This window comes from Eubalaena glacialis, chromosome 11, assembly GCF_028564815.1.
Source record: "Eubalaena glacialis isolate mEubGla1 chromosome 11, mEubGla1.1.hap2.+ XY, whole genome shotgun sequence".
Classification (NCBI taxonomy): Eukaryota; Metazoa; Chordata; class Mammalia; order Artiodactyla; family Balaenidae; genus Eubalaena; species Eubalaena glacialis.
In genome coordinates, this window is record NC_083726.1 from 64714549 (window position 1) to 64733412 (window position 18864).

General features: G+C 37.6%; 1 protein-coding gene across 1 annotated transcript in view; it reads left to right on the forward strand.

The window, feature by feature from the left end:
* Positions 1-18864, forward strand: part of FAM186A (family with sequence similarity 186 member A) — a 77624-nt gene that overhangs the window by 34699 nt on the left and 24061 nt on the right. The window contains 2 exon segments of the mRNA XM_061206662.1: positions 11130-11346; positions 12335-12505. Of these exon segments, the coding sequence (XP_061062645.1) occupies positions 11130-11346; positions 12335-12505 (388 nt within the window).

An 18864-nucleotide genomic window follows, 5' to 3' on the forward strand; every position in this document is an offset into this window, starting at 1 on the left:
TATCCTGCCTTTAGGCAGAACAGCGTAATGAGAGATCTTTTCCGGCATTTGCTGTTTTTTTTTTTTTTTTTTTTTTGGCCACGCCACACAGCTTGCGGGGATTCAACCAGGGATTGAACCCAGGCCCTCGGCAGTGAAAGCAGGAGTTTTAACCACTGGACAGCCAGGGGATTCCCACGTTTGCTGATTCTTAATAGCCTTCGGCTCAAAATAATTTTTATGTCAGAGGCATATTTTGGGGTGACATATTATGGTTTCCTTCACTGCTGTAACAAATATCCACAACCACGTGGTATAAAACAACAGATATTTAGTCTCTCACAATTCTAAAGGTCAGAAATTCTAGAGGTCTGAAATCTGCATCACTGGGCTGAAGTCAAGATGTCAGCAGGGCTGCACTCTCTCTGGACTCTGAGAATCCATTCCTTGTCTCTTGCAGTTTCTGGTAGCTGCTGGCATTCCTTGGCTGTGGCCACATCACTCCAATCTCCAAGGCCAGCAGGTTCAAATCTCTCTCTGCTCCATCTTCACATTGAACCTTCTCTTCTGTATGTGTCTGTAAAATTTTGTCCCTCTTCCTCCCTTTTATAAGGACACTTGTGATTGCAATAGGGCTCTCCTAGATAATCCAGAATAATCTCTCCACCCCAAGATCATTAATTTAAACACATCTGCAAAAACCCTTTTTCCATATAAAGTAACTTTTACACATTCCAGGGATTATGACCTGATACTGAAATGGAGTAAGACCCTGTGGGGCCCTCCCTGTTACAGATCCTTTCTGTGTCCCGGTTTCTTACTTGCAGGCAAAGTCTTCAACCTCCTCGACCTTCCCTGAGTTCTAAAGGGCAGATTCAAATAGTTGCTAATCAAGGAAGGGAGGGAACGCAGAAGCAAAGGAGGAGCAGTCAAGAAACAACAGTGCAGGCTTGGGGCAGGGTCCTGGTTCCTCTGCAAGGAATATACATAACAATACCTTTGAGTTCTTCTGCAGGTACTAAGGCCTCCACCCAGGTTTAGGATGGTAACTTCAGGCTGAACACAAGATTCCTAGAGCACCACCCTGTTACCTCACCACCAACCTAATCAGAAGAAAGTCACACACTCTGCAGCCCTCACCCCCAATTTTGCCTGTAAAAACTTCTCCCCCCCGCAAACCATTGGAGAGTTGTGGGTTTCTGAGCAAGAGCCACCCATTCTCCTTGCTTGGCCCTGCAATAAACCTTTCTCTGCTCCAAACTCCGACATTTAGATCTGTTTGGCCTCACTGTGCAGGAACTTGTGTTCGCTAACAATATCTTTGGGGGATGGGGACGTCATTCAGTTTACTACAGTGTTAAAAGTATAGAGATTAAAATTCAGGATAGATTCAAACTATTAGAATATTAGATAATTATTATAATCTAATTATGTAGATTATCAAATTCAGAGATAATTCAAATTATCTCTGGGCATTGGGAAAGGGATGCAATTGATATGGGGAACACAGGAGACTTTAAAGATTTTCTGTTTTTTCAACTGGAGAATAGGTACACTGTGTTCATTTTGCTATTGCTATTATCTGCTTCTCACATTCTATCCTGCTGCAGGTTATGGCGCTTTCTCTACCCTTCTTCTTACTTTGACCCTTTCACCCCTCTGGCATATAGTAAGCACTTAATAACCTGGTAGCATTTAAAGTGTTTACCATGTTACCTATGGTAAAAGTTTATTTACAGATTATCTCATTTAATTCCCATGATTAATTCAACATGGATAGGTATTACTATTAATCCTATTTCACGGATGGGAAATTGAGACTATTTGAGGCCTGCCTAAAGGTCATAGTTGTTACACGTGGTGGATCTGAATCAAATCCAGTAGTGTGGGACTTCCCTGGTGGTGCAGTGGTTGGGAATCCACCTGCCAATACAGGGGACACAGGTTTGATCCCTGGTCCAGGAAGATCCCACATGCTGCAGAGCAACTAATCCTGTGCACCACAACTACTGAGCCCAAGTGCTGCAACTGCTGAAGCCTGCGTGCCTAGAGCCTGTGTTCCACAACAAGAGAAGCCACCATGAGAAGCCTGTGCACCACAACAAAGAATAGCCCCCGCTCACCACAACTAGAGAAAGCCCACTCACAGCAATGAAGACCCAACGCAGCCAAAAAAATTAAAAAATTTTAAAAATAAAATAAAATCCAGGTAGTCTGATTCTACTGCCTGTAACTTTTTTTTTAAAATTAAGGTAAAATTCCCACTTTTTGGTATACTGTTCAAGAGTTTTGACAAAGACATGTAATCACCATCAAAATTCAGATTTAAAACAATTCTGTCTCCTCGAAAAATCCCCTTATGCCCTTTTGTGGCCAACCCCTCCCTGGCTGATAGACCTCTGAAGCCATTAGTTTTCTATCCTTATAGTTTTCCCTTTCCTGAATGCCACACAAAGGGAATCATACCCTATATCATTTGAATCTGTCTTAGCATAAAGCATGCATTCGCTAGTTGAAGGATATTGGGGTTGTTTCCAGTTTGGAGCAATTACAAGTAAAGTCACTGCAAACATTCATGTATAAATTCTTGTATAAACGTAAGTTTTCGTCTCTTGGCTAAATACCTAGGAATGGTATTGCTAGGTCATACGGTAGCAAACGTTTACAAAAAACTGCCAAACTGTTATCTTAAATAGCTTTACTATTTTGCATTCCCACTGGGAAAGTGTAAGAGTTCCAGTTGCTCTACATCCTTGTCTGTGCTTAGAATTGTCATAATTTATTTAGATCTTCTTTGATTTCTTTCATCAATGCTTTGTAATTTTCAGTGTACAGATCTTGCACTTATCTTGTTAGATTTGTACTTAAGTATTTCATGTTTTTAGTGTAATTGCAAATGGTACTGTTTTATTAAATTTCAATTTCCAATTGTTTATTGCTAGTGTATAGAAATATGATTTTGATTTTTGTATACTGGCAGCTCTTTTTTATAGATTCTTTGGGAGTTTTTACACAGACAGTTTTGTGTTTGTTTGATTTTTGGTTTGTTTTTGTTTTTGTTTGGTCTGTAAATACAAACCTTTTATTTCTCCCTTTCCAATGAATATTCTTTTATTTCCTTTTCTTACTTTATTGCATTGGGTAGGACCTTAACACAAGATTGAATAAAAATGAATCCTTAGAGCAATTTAGACTTTCACCATTAAGTATAATCCTAGCTGTAAATTTTTTGTAAATCTTCTTCATCACATTGGGGAAGTTATCCTCTATTCCTAGTTTGCTATAGAATTTTTTAAAAAATCATGAATGAATGTTGTCAACTGCTTTTTCTGCATCTATTGAGATGATCATATGTTTTTTCTTGTTTAGACTATTGATATGGTGATTTACATTTATTAATTTTCCAGTTTTGAATCAACCTTGAGTTCTAGGAATAGACCCCACTTGTTCATAATGTTTTCTTTTTAGTCCATTGTTTGATCTAATTTCTAATATTTTGTTAAGCATTTTTGTGACTGTGTTCATAAAGAATATTGATATATAGTTTATTTTCTTATGTCTTTGTCTGGTTTGGATATCAGGATAACGCTGGCCTCAAAGAATAAGTTGGGAAATGTTCTTTCCTGTTCAGTTTTCTGGAAGAATTTATGAGCAGCTGGTTAGCTCGTAATGTTATTTTTCATCACTTGACCTAGCAAAGTTTGACTCTGCTCTCCTGTATACCTGAGTTAAATTACTTGCTGCAACTGGATCATCTGTTTCTTATTGCAATATCTCCAGCACTTAACATCTGATTACTCCTTATTTTAATTAAAAAAAGTTTTTGTCTAATTTTAATTGTGGTAGAATACACATAACATAAATTTTACCATCTTAACCATTTTTAAGTATATAGTTCAGTAGTATTAAGTATAATCATATTGTTGTGCAATCAACCTCCAGAACTTTTTCATCTTTTTTTTCTGTTTTTGGCCCCACTGCACAGCCCTTGGCAGTGAGATCATGGAGTCCTAACCACTGGACCGCCAGGGGATTCCCCCAGAACTTTTTCATCTTGCAAAACTAAAACTCTACACCTATTAAACAACAATACCCTATTTCCCTCTGCCCTTTAGCCTCTGGAAACCACCATTTTACTTGTTTTTATAAATTCTACTATTCTAGATATCTCATATTAGTGAAATCATGCTGTATTTGTTTTTTACGACTGGCTTATTTCACTTAGTTTAATGTCTTAAGGTTCATCCATGTACCTTATGCATGTATATACCACATTATGTATGTATATACCATATTTTGTTATCCATTCAGCTGTTAATGCACACTTGGGTTGCTTCTATCTCTTGGCTATTGTGAATAATGCTACTATGAACATAGGTGTACTAAGATCTCTTAGGGACCCTGTTTTCAATTATTTCAGGTATATACCCAGAAGTAGAATTGCTGGATCATATGGTAATTCCATTTTTAATATTTTGAGGAACTGCCATACATTTTCCATAGTAGCTGCATCATTTTATATTCCCACCAATAGTGCACAAGAGTTCCAATTTTCACATCCTTGCCAACATTTATTTTCTATTTTTCACTTGTTTGTTTGTTTTTGATAGTAGCCATCTAAATGGGTGTGAAGTGGTATATCATTGTGGTTTTGATTTGCATTTCCCTAATGATTAGTGATGTCGAGCTTTTTTTCATATATCTGTTGGCCATTTTATATATCTTCTTTGAATGTCTATTCAAGTCCTTTGCCCATTTTTGAATTGGGTTATTTATTTATTAGATGTTGAGAGTTTATTTTTAAATAAGTTTTTAAAAAATATTTATTTATTTATTTGATTGCACTGGGTCTTAGTTGCAGTACATGGGCTCCTTAGTTGTGGCATGCGAACTCTTAGTTGCAGCATGCGTGTGGGATCTAGTTCTCTAACTAGGGATCGAACCTGGGCCCCCTGCATAGGGAGCGTAGCGTCTTATCCACTGTGCCCCCAGGGAAGTCCCAAGAGTTCTTTATATATTGTGGATATAAACCCTTCATTAGATATATGATTTGCAAAAATTTTTTTCACTCCATAGGTTACCTTTTCACTCTGTTGATTGTGTCCTTTGATGCACAAGTTTTAAATTTTGATTTAGTCCAATCTATCTATTTTTACTTTTATTGCCTGTACTTTTGGTGTCATATCTAAGAAATCATTGCCAAATCCAACGTCATGAAGCTTTTCTCTCTACGTTTCCTCTGTTTTATAGTTTTAGGTCTTATGCTTAGGTTTTGGATCCATTTTGAGTCAATTTTTTTATATAGTATAAGATAAGGGTCTAACTTCATTCTTGCATGTGGGTATCCAGTTTTCCCAACATCATTTGTTGGCAGATTGTCCTTTCCCATTGAATGGTCTTGGCACTCTTGTCAAAAATTATTTGGCCATATATGCAAAAGTTTATTTCTGGGCTCTGTATTCTATTCTACTGGTCTATATGTCTTTTATGACAGTATGTTTTTTTATTTATTGTAGGTTTATAGTAATATTTGAAAATGAGAAGTATGAGCTCTCCAACTTTATTCTTCTTTTTCAAGATGGTTTTGGGTATTTGGGGTACCTTGAGATTCCACATGAATCCTAAAGATGGATTTTTCTATTTCTGAAAAAAACACCATTGGGGTTTTGTTAGGGATTGTCCTGTCTGTAGATTGGTTCAGTAGTACTGATGTTTTAACATTGTCTTTCATCTCCTTGGTTAAGTTTATTATAAGTATTTTATTCTTTTGATGCTACTGTAAGTAGAAATGTTTTCTTAATTTCCTTTTCAGATTGTTAACTGTTAGTGTATAACAACACAACTGATTTTTTAAAAATTCAATTTATTTAAACTAAACTAAAAAAAGAAATAGTTCACCCATTTTTCACACTGTCCCTACCCCTACCTTTGGTAACCACCAAACTGTTCTCTGTAGCTATGAATTTAGTTTTATTTTAGATTGCACATATAAGAAAGATCATACGGTATTTGTGTTTCTCTGTCTCACTTATTTCACTTAGCATAATGCACTCAAAGTCCATCCGTGTTGTTGTAAATGGCAAAACTTCATTCTTTTCTGTGGTTGAATAATATTCCATTGTATATTTGTGTATGCTTGGTTTGTTTCCATATCTTGGCTATTGTAAATAATGCTACAGTGAACATGGGAGTGCAAATATCTTTTCTAATTAGTATTTTTGTTTTCTTCAGATAAATACCCAAAGGTGGAATTGCTGAGTCATATGGTAGTTCTATTTTTAATCTTTTGAGGAAACTCCATTTTGTTTTCCATAGTAGCTGCACCAATTTACATTCCCACCAACAATGCACAAGGGTTCCCTTTTCTCCACATCCTTGTCAACACTAAGAAGTGTTGTTAATTTTAGTCTTTTTGATATCAGCCATTCTAACAGGTGTGAGGTACATTTCATTGTGGTTTTGATTTGTATTTCCCTGATGATTAATAATGGTAGAGCATCTTTTCATGTACCCATTGGCCATCTGTATGTCTTCGTTGGAAAAATGTTTATGCATATCTTCTGTCCATTTTTAAAATCAGATTGTTTGGGTTTTTGCTATTGAGTTGTATGAGTTCTTTACATATTTTGAATATTAGCCCCTTATCAGATATATGATTTGCAATATTTTCTCCCATTCGGTAGGTTGCTTTTTCATTTTGTTGATGGTTTCCTTTGCTGTGCAGAAGCTATTTATTTATTTATTTAGGCTGCACCAGGTCTTAGTTGAGGCCCTCGGGATCTTCATTGCAGCATATGGGATCTTTTAGTTGCAACATGTGGACTTCTTAGTTGTGGCACGCAGACTCTTAGTTGGGTCATGTGGACTGTTAGTTGTGGTATGCATGTGGGATCTAGTTCCCTGACCGGGGATCAAACCCAGACCACCTGCATTGGGAGCATGTAGTCTTACCCACTGGACCACCAGGGAAGTCCCCAGAAGCTTTTTAGTTTGATGTCCCACTTGTTTATTTTTGTTTTTGTTACCTTTGCTATTGGTGTCAAATCCAAAAACTTATCACTAAGAGAAATGTCAAGGAGATTACTACCTGTTTTCTTCCAGAATTTTTATAGTTCCAGGTCTTACATTCAAGTCTTTCATCCATTTTGAGTTAATTTTTATGTATGGTATAAGATAGAAATCCAGTTTCACTCTTTTGCATGTGGCTGTCCAATTTTCCCAGCGCCATATATTGAAAAGACTTTCCTTTCCCCATTGTATATTCTTGGTTCCTTTGTCATAAACTGATGATATGTGTGTGTGGGTTTATTTCCAGGCTCTCTTTTCTGTTCCATTGATGTATGTGTCTATTTTTATGCTGATACCATACTGCTTTAATTTCTATAGCTTTGTAATATTGTTTGAAATCAGGGAGCTTGATGCCTCCAGCTTTTGTCTTTTTTCTCAATATTGCTTTAGCTCTTCAGGGTCTTTTATGATTCCAAAAGAATCAAATTTTACGATTTTTTGTTCTACTTCTGTAAAAAATTTCAGGATTTTTTGTTCTATTTTTAGGATTTTTTTGTTCTATTTCTGTAAAAAATGTAATTGGAATTTTGAAAAGGATTGTATTCAACCTGTAGATTGCTTTGGGTAGTATAGATATTTTAACAATATTAATTCTCGCAGTGTAGGAGCATGAAATACTTTTCCATGTGTGTCGTCTTCAATTTCTTTCATTAATGTCTTGTAGTTTCCAATATACAGGTCTTTCACCTCCTTGGTTAAATTTAGTCCCAGGTATTTTATTCTTTTTGATGAAGTTGTAAATGGGATTACTTTCTTAATTTCTCTTTCTGATAGTTCATTATTAGTATATAGGAAATTAAACATTTTTGTGTATGATTTTGTATCCTGCAACTTTCATGAATTCATTTATTTGTTCTAACAGGTTTGTTTTTTGTTGTTGTTGCTGTTGTTGTTTTTTGATGGAAACTTTTTTTTTTTTGGCTGTGTTGGGTCTTTGTTGCTGCACGCAGGCTTTCTCTAGTTGTGCCGAGCAGGGGCTACTCTTCGTTGTGGTGTGTGGGCTTCTCATTGCGGTGGCTTCTCTTTTGCGGAGCATGGGCTCTAGGCATGCAGGCTTCAGTAGTTGTGGCACACGGGCCCAGTAGTTGTGGCTTGTGGGTTCAAGAGCACAGCCTCAGCAGTTGTGGTGCACAGGCTTAGGTGCTCCATGGCATGTGGACTCTTCCCGGACCAGGGATCGAACCCATGTCCCCTGCATTGGCAGGCAGATTCTTAACCACTGTGCCACCAGGGAAGTCCCTTTTGATGGAATCTTTATAGAGTTTTCTATATATAAGATTATATCATCTGCAAACAAATATAATATTTCCTCCTTTCCAATATGGATGTCTTTTATTTCTTTTTCTTTTTTAAAAAATTTATTTATTTATTTATTTATTTTTGGCTGCGTTGAGTCTTTGTTGCTGCGGGCGGGCTTTCTCTAGTTGCGGTGAGTGGGGGCTACTTTTCGTTGCAGTGCACAGGCTTCTCATTGCGGTGGCTTCTCTTGTTGTGGAGCACAGGCTTTAGGTGCACGGGCTTCAGTAGTTGTGGCATGCAGGTTCAGTAGCTGTGGCTCACAGGTTCTAGAGCACAGGCTCAGTAATTGTGGTACACGGGCTTAGTTGCTCCACAACATGTGAGATCTTCTCAGATCAGGGATTGAACCTGTGTCCCCTGCATTGGCAGGTGGATTCTTAACCACTGCACCACCAGGGAAGTCCCTATTTCTTTTTTCTTGCCTAATTACTCTGGCCAGGACTTCCAGTAATATATTGAATAGAACTGGTAAGAGTGAGCATCCTTGCCTCGTTCCTAATCTTAGAGGAATAATTTTCAGATTTTCACTTTTCAGTATGATGTTAGCTGTGGGCTTGTCATATAGGGCATTTATTATATTGAGGTATGTTCCCTCTATTCCTGCTTTGTTGAGAGTTTTCATCATGAAAGGGTGTTGAATTTTGTCACATGCTTATTCTGCATCAATTGAGATGATCATATGATTTTTTCCCCTTCATTTTGTAAATTTGGTATATTTCATTCATTGATTTTCACCTGTTGAACCATTTTTGCATCCCTGGAAAAAACCCCACGTGGTCATGGTATGTATTTCTATTAATGTGCTGTTTAATTCTGTTTACTAGTATTTTGTTGAGGATTTTTGCAACAATGTTTAGAGATGTTGGTCTGTAGTTTTTCTGTTTGTTTTGTTTTGCAGTATCTTTATCTGACTTTGGTATGAGGGTAATTCTGGCCACAAAGAGTGAGTTGAGAAAGGTTCCTTTCTCTTCAATTTTCTGGGAGAATATATGAGAAGTTGGTGATACTTTTTCTTTAATCACCATGCTGTGTGTTAGTTTGTAATGTTATTCTTCATCACGGCTTATCAAACTTTTTCTCTGCTCTCCTGTATTTCTGATAATTTGCTGCAACTGCATTACCTATTTCTGATTGCAGTAATTCCAGCACTTAACATTTGATTACTCTTTTGACATGGTGATTTGGCTTGCAAAATCCAAATCTTAATGTTATTGTAAGGAGTGTAGAGAGAGTTAGGTTTGTCTGAAGCCAAACTGAGAGAGTAATTGATAAATTTGGAAAAGATGGAGCAGTGATTCTCCATCTATCAGATTTACCATTCCCCTTTTTTTTATGAATTTATTTATTTTATTATTTTATTTTATTTTATTTATTGTTTTTGGCTGCATTGGGTCTTCATTGCTGCGGGCGGGCTTTTCTCTGGTTGCTGCGAGTGGGGGCTACTCTTCGTTGCGGTGCGCAGGCTTCTCGTGGTGGCTTCTCTTGTTGCGGAGCACGGGCTCTAGGCATGCGGGCTTCAGTAGTTGTGGCACGTGGGCTCAGTAGTTGTGGCTCACGGGCTCTAGAGCGCAGGCTCAGTAGTTGTGGCACAGGGGCTTAGCTGCTCCATGGCATGTGGGATCATCCCGGACAAGGGCTCGAACCCATGTCCCCTGCATCGGCAGGTGGATTCTTTTTTTTTTTTCTCTTCTTTTTTATTTCCATTTATTTATTTATTTAGGCTGCTTTGGGTCTTCATTGCTGCGTGCAGGCTTTCTCTAGTCGTGGTGAGCGGGAGCTACTCTTTGTTGGGGTGCACGGGCTTCTCGTTGCAGTGGCCAGTCTTGTTGCGGAGCATGGGCTCTAGGCATGCGGGCTTCAGTAGTTGCAGTGTGTGGGCTCAGTAGTTGTGGCTCGTGGGCTCTAGAGCGCAGTCTCAGTAGTTATGGCGCATGGGCTTATTTGCTCTGCTGCATGTGGGATCTTCCCCGACCAGGGATCGAACCCCTGTCCATTGCATTGGCAGGCGGATTCTTAACCACTGCGCCACCAGGGAAGTCCCCACAAATTTCTAAATGCCCATATGAGGCAGTAATTACCCCCACTGAGAATTTGCTGATAGATCCTTGAGTAGGGGAAATAATGAAGTAGAAGTCATGTTGTGGAATATTCTGATGGCTGCTTTCCAGGTGTAAGTGTTGATTAAAAAAAGAAAAAGAAGTAACTTCCTTTAATTAATTAGTAATTAATTAGTTTGTTTATAGCAGCCACAGTTTATAAGGCATTTCACACATCTTACGTGTCTCACATCAACTGTAAACTCAGCATCTCCATTATTTTACAGATGAGTCAGGGCAGCTCAGAATTGTTAAGTGATTTATTAAAAGTCATTTTAATGAGAGAGCTAGAGGTGGAATCCAGATATGGTTTCAGACCCAATATTCTTTTCATTATATCATAGCAATGCTAGGATGAAGGCAGAGAAAAAAAATTTAAGAGGAAAATCTGAGACTCAGAAAAACCAGAATTAGGGGACTTCCCTGGTGGTCCATGGTTAAGACTCTGTGCTTCCACTGAAGGGGGGTGAGGATTTGATCCCTGGTCAGGAAACTAAGATCTCACATGCCACGCAGCCAAAAACAAACAAACAAACAAAAGACAACAACAACAAAAAACTAGAATTAGCAGGCCTTTGATTAGACAGCTTTATAGTGACTGTCACTGACATTCTGGGAAGAAAGGTGGTCAATGCTTATTGTCAAACAGAGGATTTATTAATATATTCCCCCTTCTTATTCTTATAGGACCTTACTATGCAGCTAGGTGACATCATGCAGAATGTGCAGTGGATAATAAATCGCTATACTATGGATGAGAATGTGCGCTCTGGAAGGAAAATATCCCTTACAGAACATAAGAAATGGAGAGCAAGTTTGCTGGAGAAAATAGTTACTTGTGCCAAGACTGCTGAAATTAAAGAAAAGACTCTTGTCTACATTCTGGCCTGGTTGGAAGAATGGAGTAAGTTTCCAGAAGTGATTTAAAGTTAATGAAAAAGCTAGAGAATGGAATTATAAGCAAATTACGAAGGATTAGAAGAAGACTAAACAAGAAAAGACTAAGGTGGTTATTTAGAGAACAGGTGCTCTCTGTTCCAGGAAGAATAGAATAAGGAAAATATAAGCTCTCTCACTTAGTACCAGCTATTCTGGCATCCTTGCTTTTCTTCAAGCATGCCAGCATACTCCTGCCCAGTGTCCTTATGCTTCCTAGTCCCTTGCCTGAAACATTGTCCATCAGGTAGCCACATGGCTCATTCTCTGCTTATATCTTTCTTTAAAATGAGGTGTTCTCTGACCATCCCCATTCTCTACCCACTGGCACTGTCCATTATTCTTTACTCTTCTTTATTTTTGTCTATAGCATTTCTTACCATCTGACATACTTTATAATTAATGTGTCTTTTAAAAATTTTTTGTCTGTGTCCTTTCACTAGAATGTAAATAGTATGAAGTTAGGGAATTTGTTTTATTCAATGCTGTATCTTCAGGATCTAGAACAGTACATGACAGAGGAGACGCTGGTTGAATGAAAGAACGAATAAGCTAAGAATACAAAAAAGAGAAATTTCATTTAGTTACAAGAAATCTCATGTAACAGGGGTTATAAAATACTAGAAAACTTACCAAAGGAGTTAATTGGGGTTTAGATCCCCAATATTAAAGCACATGTTCACATTTTAGATATCTCCATCCCTGAAGTCAGGGAACTAACAAATTAGACACCTTTTAACCATATTTTCATGGCCAAGACTTACTGTTCGGCCTTCTATTCCAAGTCTCTTTTTTTTTTATTTCTTCATAGAGAGAAGCCTCAGAATAGAAATAATTACGAGATACCTATATTTCCCAATACTACAATATTGAACAGGTAGCCAATATTATAAGCCTATATGGTTATAATTATTTATTTTTCTGCACAGAAGTAATTTTTTTTTACTCTCTTCAAGATGTCATTTTGTCTGAGATGACTACAATTGATATTGATGAACACCACCACTGTATAGCACAAATGGAGATGTTACCAGAAACGCTCAAAGCTATCAAGAGCAATGTCAAGCTACTGAGCAGAATTAGTACATCTTTGCTTGAAAAAAAGAAGAAACAAAAGAAAAAAACAGGTAAGAGTGCTCTAAGACTTTGGAAATAGATTTGACCTTTTCTAAAAAAGAGCTTTATAATTTACGTACCATAAAATTTACCCACGATAAATGTACAATTCAATGACTTTTAATAAATTTAGAGTTGTGCAACTATCACCACAATCTAACTTTAGAACATTTTTATCATCCCCCAAAGATCTCTCAGGCCCATTTGTAATCAATCCTCATTCCTACCCTCAGCCCCAGACAACCACTAATCTCTTTTCTGTCTCAATATATTTGCCTTTCCTGGATATTTCATAAAGTGGAATCATATTTTATGTAGTCTTTTATGTCTGGTGTCTTTCATTTAGCATAATGTTTTTGAGGTTCAGCCATGTTATAGGATGTATCAGTAGTTTCTTCCTTTCTATTGCCAATTGTACACCATTGTTTGCATATACCAAACTTTGCTTATCTATTTACCAGTGCATGGACATTTGCATTGCTCCCACTTTTTGGCTTTTATGAATAATGCTGCTATGAACACACATGTATAAGTTTTTGTGTGGACATAAAATTTCATTTCTTTTTGGAGATACCTAGGAGTAGAATTTCTATGTCATTTATTTATCCATTGCTGGTAAACTTATGTTTAACTTTTTAAGAAATTGTTAACTGATTTCCCAAGTGACAGCACCATTTCAATTTCCATCAGCAGCGTATTAGGGTTCCAGTTTCTTCACATCCTCAACAACACTTGTCATTGTCTGTCTTTTTTATTATAGCCTTTCTAATAAGTGTGAAGTGGTGTCTCATTGTGGTTTTAATTTGCATTTCCCTAATGATTAATGATGTTGAGCATTTTTTCATGTGCTTATTAGTCATTCCTATATCTTTGATGAAATGTCTATTCAAATACCTAGCCATTTTTATTATTGAGTTTTAAGAGTTCCTTATATATCCTGGATACAAGTCCTTTATCAGAAAAGTGATTTACAAATGTTTTCTCCCAGTCTGTGGCTTGTCTTTCATTTTCTTAATGGTGCCTTGAAGCCCCAAAGTGTTTAATTTTGATGACATTCCATCAATTTATCATTTTTTTCTTATATGGATCATGGTTTTAGTGTTGTATTATGAACTTGTATCAGTCAGCATTCAACCATGAGAGCAGAACCAGAAGGAGATTATATATAATCTATCTATCCATCTATCTATCACATTGCAATTGAGGAACATGCTCTGTATTATTTTAATTCTTTTAAATTTATTGGAACTTGTTTTATAGCCTAGCATATGAGCTATTCTGGAGAGTATTCCATGTGTTCTTGAAAAGAATATATATCTGGTTGTTGTCAGGTGCAGCGTTTTATAGTTGGTTTATATTGTTGTTCTAGCCTTCTATGTATCTCTTTGCTGATTTTTCTATCTAGTTGTTCTATCCATTATTGAGAGCAGGATATTGAACTCTCCAACTATTATTGTTATTTCTCTCTTTAATTCTGTCAGTTTTTTTGCTTCCTGTATTTTAAGGCTCTGTTGTTAGATGCACATATGTTTATAATTGTGTTAGCTTCCTGATGAACTGACCCTTTTATCATTATAAAATGTCTTCTGTTGTCTCTAGAACCATTTTTTTTTTTGCCTTAAAGTTTATTTTGTCTGATATTAGTATAGTCTCTCTAGCTCCCCTGTGGTTACTGTTAGCAAGATTGAATCTAGGATGTGTTGCTTATAGTTGGATCTTGTGGGCTTTTTTTTTTTTTAAATACAATATGGCAATCTCTGACTTTTGGCTGGAGTGTTTAATTCATATTTAATGTAATTATTGACATGGTTGGATATATACCTGCTATTTTGCTGTTTTCCATATGTCTCATATATCTTTTTCTTCTTCTGTTCTTCTTTTACTGCCTTCTGTGTTAAACAGATATTTTATTTTTATTTTCATTTATTTAATTTTTAGCTGTGTTGGGTCTTCGTTGCTGCGTGCAGGCTTCCTCCAGTTGCAGCAAGCGGGGGCTACTCTTCGTTGCGGTTCGCGGGCTTCTCATTGCGGTGGCTTCTCTTGTTGCGGAGCACAGGCTCTAGGCATGTGGGCTTCAGTAGTTGTGCCACACGGGCTCAGTAGTTGTGGCTCGTGGGCTCTAGAGCGCAGGCTCAGTAGTTGTAGCACATGGGCTTACTTGCTCCATGGCATGTGGGATCTTCCCGGACCAGGGATCAAAGCCGTGTCCCCTGCATTGGCAGGCGGATCTTAACCACTGCGCCACCAGGGAAGTCCCCTAAACAGATATTTTCTAGTCTACCTTTTAATTCCAGTTTTTCCTACATTTTTGGAGTAATTTTCTTAGTGGTTGTTCTAGGAATTGCAGTATACATCTTCAATTACCACAATCTGCTAGAGATTAGTACTAACTTAATTCCAGCAAAATATAGAATCTTTGCTCCAATAGCTCCATTCTCTTCCCCTCCTTTGTGCTTTGTCATATATATTACATATTTACGCATTATATGCCCAACAATATAGCTTTATAATTATTGTTATTTATTTATTTACTTATTTATTTTTGGCTGTGTTGGGTCTTCGCTGCTGCACGCAGGCTTTCTCTAGTTGTAGCGAGCGGGGGCTACTCTTCATTGCAGTGCACAGGCTTCTCATTGTGGTGGCTTCTCTTGTTGCGGCGCACAGGCTCTAGGCACGTGGGCTTCAGTGGTTGTGGCACGTGGGCTTCAGTGGTTGTGGCACGTGGGCTCAGTAGTTGTGGCACACAGGCTTAGTTGCTCCGAGGCATGTGGGATCTTCCTGGACCAGGGATTAAACCCATGTCCCCTGCATTGGCGGGAGTATTCTTAACAACTGTGCCACCAGGGAAGTCTGTATAAATTATTGTTTTATACGATTGTCTTTTTAATTGACTAAGAGAGAAAAAAGAAAAACAATATTTTTACCGTATTTTTAATTTACTTACATATACTGGTGCTCTTTATTTCTTGTGTGAAATTGCATTATCCTCTGGTGTCATTTTCTTTCAACCTAAAAGACTTCTTCACTATGTCTTGTAAGGCCAGTCTACCAGCACAAAGTCGTTGCTTATCTGGGAATGTCTTCATTTCACATTCATTTTTTTAAGGCAGTTTTAGATTTAGAGAAAAATTGAGAATATAATAAAGTTCCATTTATCTCACCATACTTTATTATTATTAATATTTACATTAGTATGATGCATTTGTTATAATTAACAAACCAATATTGAGACATTATTAATTAAAGTTTGTAATTGATTAATAATTCCTTGTTTTTACCTAATGTCCTTTTTCTGTTTCAGGAGCCCATCCAGGGTACCAGATTACATTTAGTTGCCATGCCTCCTTAGGCTTTCTTGGCTGTGACAGTTTCTCAGATTTTTCCTTGTGTTTGATGTCCCTAATGGGTTTGAGGAGTACCAGTCAGGTGTATTGTAAGATGCCCCTCTATTGGAATTCAGCTGATATTTTTCTCATATTTACCCTGGGGCTATGGGGTTTTGAGAGAAAGATCACAGAGGTAAAGTACTATTGTCACAATATCATTTCAAGGGTACATATTACCAAATGATTTATGACTCAGTGTTGACCTTGATCACCTAGCTAAAATAGTGCTTGTCAGGTTTCTCCACTGCAAAGTTAGTTTTTTCCTCATTTTCCATATTGTGCTCTTTAAAAGGAAGTCTATATGTGCAGCCCACATTTAAGGAATGGAGAGTTATGCACCCCCTCCTCTAGGGTGGAGTATCTTCATAAATTATTTGAACTTTTAAGCACAGGAGTTTGTCTCTTCTCTCCTATTTAGTAATTTATTAGATTATTTATTTATCTCAAAATGAACTCACAGATATTTAATACTTTGGGTTATAACCTAATACTACTTTATTTTCTTGCTCAAGTTCCAGCTTTGGCCATCAGAACCTCTTTCAGTTGGTTCTTGTGCCCCTTTCACATACCCGCATCAATGTGGTTTATTCTCTCTATCTTTCTTTTTTAGCACTTCCTTACTTTCTGGTACTTACAAGTTACAAGATGCTTCAGGTTCGTCTTGAATATTTCCTCCCCCAGTTCTAGAATCTGTCATTTCTCCAAGGACTTCTGGTTCCTTTCATTAGAGAATAGTATTAAAAACCAAGATCTGGTTGCTATGTGTGGTCATTGCTACTAGGGTGTTATTTCTGTTTGGCCCTCTCATCTTTCTTTTTTTCTTTTTTTGGCTTGTGGGGTCTTAGTTCCCTGACCAGGGATTCAACCTGGGCCCTAGGGAGTGAGAGCTTGGAGTCCTAACCACCAGACCACCAGGGAATTCCCTTGGCCCTCTCATCTGACAGAGCAAAAAAAATGTGTGCGTGTGCTGACCCATGAATATACACATATCTATAAACATTTATGTATATAATCATCTGTAACTACATTAAGCTAAACATGAGTTCTTGTCAATGTCTCTAACTCTAATTCATTATCACATGGATCATTCTAGCTCCCTCCCCTTGCTTATCAGTAAATTCCTACCCAAAACAGTGAGAAACCTGTTCCTACCATCTGCCATCCATTTACTTAATTGTTCAGTCCAGTATACATGTATAGCAGTATCAGAATTATTAACCCATACACCCATGGGAAACAACTTATCAACTAGAGTACAGCCCTCATATGTAGTTCCTTTTGTCTTGGTCTTACAGAATCCTTTCATTTCCAGTTACTTAGGTCAGCAACACTCCCTCTTCCCCACCCCTGCCATTTCTTTCAGTGAGGTTGTGTCACACATTTCTAATACGGTTAGATTCTCGTATCACAGTCTGAATTCCTTCCTGGGATCCCCTTACCTCCTAGATGGTTATTTTTAAAAATTTGCCTACGTAGTTTCACTCTTTGTACTGTAGAGTTCTATGGGGTTTGACAAATGTATACTGTCATGTATCCACCATTACAGTATCATACAGAATAGTTTCTCCATCCTAAAAATCCCCTGTGTTTAATCCTTCCCCTCTCTCTCCAAGACTCTGGCAACCACTGCTTTTTTAGGGTCCCTATAGTTTTGACTTGTCAAGAATGTCATATAATTGGAATTATGCAGTATGTAGCTTTTCCAGACAGGTTTCTATCTCTTAGCAATACACATTTAAGTTTCCTCCATAACTTTTTGTGGCTTAATAGCTTATTTCTTTTTATTGCTGAATAATATTTCATTGTACAGATGTACCACAGTTTGTTTATCTCCCTATTGAAGGACATTTTGGCTGCTTCCAGGTTTTGGTGATTAAGAATAAAGCTACTATAAACATTCTCATGCAAGTTTTTTGTGTGGACGTAAGTTTTCAAATTAACTGGGTAAATACCTAGAAGCATGATTGCTGAATCATATAAGACTACATTGGGACTTCCCTGGTGGTCCAGTGGTCAAGACTCTGCGCTCCCAATGCAGGCCCGGGTTCCATCCCTGGTCAGGGAACTAAATCCCACATGCCGCAACTAAGAGTCCACGTGCCGCAACTAAGACCTGGTGCAGCCAAATAAATAAATAAATATTTGGGACTTCCCTGGTGGCACAGTGGTTAAGAATCCGCCTGCCAACGCAGGGACACAGGTTCGATCCCTGGTCCGGGAAGATCCCACATGCCGCAGAGCAACTAAGCCCGTGCACCACAACTACTAAGCCTGTGCTCTAGAGCCCGCGAGCCACAACTACTGAGCCCACGTGCCACAACTACGGAAGCCCGCGTGCCTAAAGCCTGTGCTCCACAACAAGAGAAGCCATGAGAAGCCCGTGCACCACAACGAAGAGTATAGCCCCCACTCACCACAACTAGAGAAAGCCCGTGCGTAGCAAAAAATACCCCATGCAGGCAAAAATAAATAAATAAATAAATAAAAAATAGTAGTAAATTAAAAAAAAAGACTACGTTATTTTGTAAGCAATTTTGTAAGAAACTGCCAAACTGTCTTCTCAAGTATCTGTACCATTTTTCATTCCCACCAGCAATAAACAAAAGTTCCGGTTACTCCATATCCTTGCTAGCATTGGTATTATCTTTTTTTTTTTAATTTTAGCTATTTTAATAGGTGTGTAACAGTATCTCATCGTAATTTCAATTCTCTAATGACAAGTGATATTGAGCATCTTCTCATATGCTTACTTGCTGTCGGTATATATTATTTCTTACCTTCATTAAAAAAAAGAGTTGTACGTGCATGTTACTTTGAGAAGCATGTACTTATTTCAGTGAATGGATGTGACAGACATTCTGTAATGCATTTAGAGAAGAGTTTAAAAATACACGTATTAACTATGGATATATGAGTGTTCACTGAAAGCAACTTTGACAGGAGTGTTATTTCAGTGAATGGATGTGATAGCTCTTCTGTAATAC